General features: G+C 41.0%; 1 protein-coding gene across 1 annotated transcript; it reads left to right on the top strand.

Moving 5' to 3' along the window:
* Window positions 1–963: 963 nt before the first annotated feature.
* Window positions 964–2775, top strand: LOC137941873 ((R)-mandelonitrile lyase-like). The gene is made up of 3 exons (XM_068787482.1): window positions 964–1041; window positions 1131–1778; window positions 1893–2775. Exons 2-3 carry the CDS (start codon window positions 1148–1150, stop codon window positions 2738–2740), a joined length of 1479 nt encoding a protein of 492 aa, XP_068643583.1. The 5' UTR covers window positions 964–1041; window positions 1131–1147; the 3' UTR covers window positions 2741–2775.
* The last annotated feature ends 519 nt before the right edge of the window (window positions 2776–3294 follow it).

The raw sequence follows: 3294 nt of genomic DNA, 5'->3' as shown, positions 1-3294 counted from the left end.
TTTATTGTGACTAGGAATAGAACTTATTGAGTTCACTCACACGTGTTGAAACATTTTTAGAGGACGAGGGAACAGATTGAGAGTACAATTGGGGTAGTAATGGGACCAAATAATAACTGAAATCCCGTTGGTTGGACGGGAAAGCATGGCTCTCACTCTGATCATAAGTTGTGGTGTCACTACTTGTTGCTCTCATCATGAAATAAGCAAAAAGAAATATTAGTATGGCCACTCACTACTTCTTGCTCTCATTGCAGATACGCAGACCATCGATCTAGAGACATGCCGATGAAATTGTTATCATTACAATTCACTTATGGAGAGAGGTTGATCATTGCACATTATTTCTTCTTCTTCCCTTTAGGTTATGTTAGAAATATCCACAAAAAAAAAAAATAGTGAAAAGAGAATTTGATCATTATCTCATTTTCATCGAGTATTTTTTAGAATAATAATGGTCAAATTCTCATTTATTTTTCTTTTCTGACGCTTCCAAACAAACCTTTAATGGTCACAATACCTATTTTCTGAGAATTTTCTTTTTAATAAATCAAAGAATGGTTGGTCATGACTCGTGACCATTGATTAAGTTTGAATTTGAGTATTTCTATAAATAATTCACACGTAAACTAATATGGTTGCTTGCTTGAATGATTAAGTTTGAATTTGAGTATTTCGACAAATAATTCACACATAAACAACTAATATGGTTGTTGAATGGTTGACAAATAATTCACGCCTCTCCTTCTCTGTTTTTTTCATTCAACCACCCTGTTAAGACTTTTCTTTGATTAGAGCTCGTACATGCTATCTCTTTCATGGCCAAAGCAAGAAAAGAATGCAAGATGAAGTCAATGGCGTGTTTCTTCCTCCGTTCTCAAAAGATTTATCTATAAATCTGTGAGTGCAGTTGGATTAATATCCCACATTCCCTCCTCTAAAGCTCTCCTGCTCTTATGAAGATCCATTGGCTCATCCATGGCTGCTTTCATGCTTTCCTCGTCTTCTTCACTTGGTTCTTATCTTCGTCGACAAGTGAAGGTATTTCATGCTCTTGATCAACCTCTCACTAGTTTCACATATTTGCAGTATCTTACATGAATGAATGCTCTGCTCTGTTCACATTTCAGGAGCTCCAATTCCCTTCATGACAACAGATGTTAAGGGCATCTCAGGCAGGTCATTTGACTACATTATTGTTGGAGGAGGCACAAGCGGATGCGCACTGGCTGCAACTCTCTCTGAGAAGTTCTCTGTGCTGTTGGTGGAGCGCGGTGGCTCCCCCTTTGGCAATCCACTCGTTGAAGAAAAAAATAATTATGGGTTCCCCTTAATAGAGACGGACGAGTTTTCATCGATAGCACAGGCGTTCGTCTCGGAGGACGGAGTGGCCAATCACAGAGGAAGAGTACTAGGCGGGTCCTCTGCCATTAATGGAGGATTTTATAGCAGGGCTAGTGAACATGACGTTGAGAGAATTGGGTGGGACAGAGAGTTGGTTAAAGAGTCTTACGAATGGGTGGAGTCCAAGATTGTTTTTGAACCACAGAGGTTGACTCCATGGCAGTCTGTAGCGAACGCCAGCTACATCGAGGGAAAGGTCCTCCCTTACAATGCTTTCAGTTTGGAACACATTGAGGGAACTAAGATAGGCGGCAGTATCTTTGATAACAATGGAAAGAGACACACCTCTGCTGATCTGCTTCGTGCAGGGAACTTGAAGAACCTCGCTGTACTTGTCAATGCAACCGTCACGAATGTCATCTTCCATGATCATGGCAATGAAAAAAAATCTATTCATTTCATTATGCAAATTTGATCGAGAAAGAAAAAAAAAAAAAAGATGCAAGTTTGACAATTTCTTGTTCTAACCCATCTTCTGCCATATACAGGACGACAGAAGCCCCGGGCGATTGGCATAAGATTCATGGACAGCAATGGCGATCCCACTGAATTACACCAAGTCTACCTGAACAAATCAGGATACTGGGGCGACGTGATACTATCTGCAGGTGCATTAGGGAGTCCACAAATCCTCATGCTAAGTGGCATCGGACCAGAGCAGCACCTCAAACGCTTCAACATCAAGCCTCTCGTTCATCACCCACAAGTGGGCAAAAACTTCCAGGACATGCCAGCAATCGCTCTTCTATTTAACATTTCACATCGACTCCAGAAATTACCAACTGACCCACCTCAGGTCGTGGGCATCGCAGACAAATTTCAATTCATAATTCAGTCTATAATCCTCCCCTCGAGCCCCACTTCCAAGATCTTCCCCATCACAGCAAAACTTGCCAAGTCAGAATCCGAAGGGGTGCTAGAATTGGAAAGCACGGATCCCAGGAAGAATCCATACGTGAGATTCAACTATTTGGCTGATCAGAGGGATTTGAGGAAATGTGTGAGGATGACCTGGTTGATAAATAGAATTGCACAGTCGAAGCCAGTGGAAGAATTTACTGGAAGAAGGCAAGAGGGGTTTGACTTGGGAGGAGGGGATGTGAGAAGGAAATTAATGGATATATGCAGGAAGAAAGTGAGGACATTCTACCATTACCATGGAGGGTGTGTCGTGGGATCTGTGGTTGATAAAGAGTACAGGGTTTATGGAGTTTCTGGGTTGAGAGTTGTGGATGGGTCGACATTGTCGATTTCACCAGGGACGAATCCTATGGCAACCTTGTTAATGCTAGGGAGGTACCAAGGGAGGAAGATTATCAATGAGAGACGGGAGTGACTGTATCATTGTAATCTAATGAGCTTAATAATGAGAGACAGGAGTCACTGAATCATTATAATAAAGTTATTTATTTTTTTAAAAAATTATAATCACTTGATGACATGGTTTTCTTAATTGCACATGTGACTCAGGTGAATCGGGTCGGATTTTGGACTAAGGAAATTGAGTCATAAAGAGAGATTTGACTCTTTTGTTATAGTCCAATCTCTTCCAACTAACCCTTTATGTGGCATTAAACTGAGTTGGTTCACGTGTAGCTCGAACTTGGTTGGACACTAGTTTGGTTCAGTTTGAGGTAGGGGTGGCATCGAGCCGAGCCGAGCCCGAACCTGCTTATGTTCGAATCGAGTTTGATTTAAATATTTTGAGCCGAGCTTCGAGCCGAACCTCGTCTCGAACCTAAAATTGTTATCGAACTCGAGCCCAACGAGTTCGAGCCGAGCTTCGACCCTCAACATACATTTAAAACTTTTCAAAAAATATATATCAAACATTTTACATAAAATTGGGCATAACTTATATATATAATATGTGTATAAGATTGGGCATAA

This window comes from Aristolochia californica, unplaced genomic scaffold, assembly GCF_029961685.1.
Source record: "Aristolochia californica isolate CCGP_79_NKW_82.1479 unplaced genomic scaffold, dmAriCali1.0.hap1 SCAF_9, whole genome shotgun sequence".
Classification (NCBI taxonomy): Eukaryota; Viridiplantae; Streptophyta; class Magnoliopsida; order Piperales; family Aristolochiaceae; genus Aristolochia; species Aristolochia californica.
Note: the sequence above shows the minus strand (reverse complement) of the source record. Positions and strands in the feature narration are given on the sequence as shown.

What these genes read in the sequence shown, in the direction of transcription:
- LOC137941873 (XM_068787482.1), top strand. Translation starts at nt 1,148, where the DNA reads ATGACAACAGATGTTAAGGGCATCTCAGGCAGGTCATTTGACTACATT. An exon ending in TGTCATCTTCCATGATCATG is followed by an intron (nt 1,779 to 1,892) that starts GCAATGAAAAAA and finishes TGCCATATACAG; the next exon opens with GACGACAGAAGCCCCGGGCG.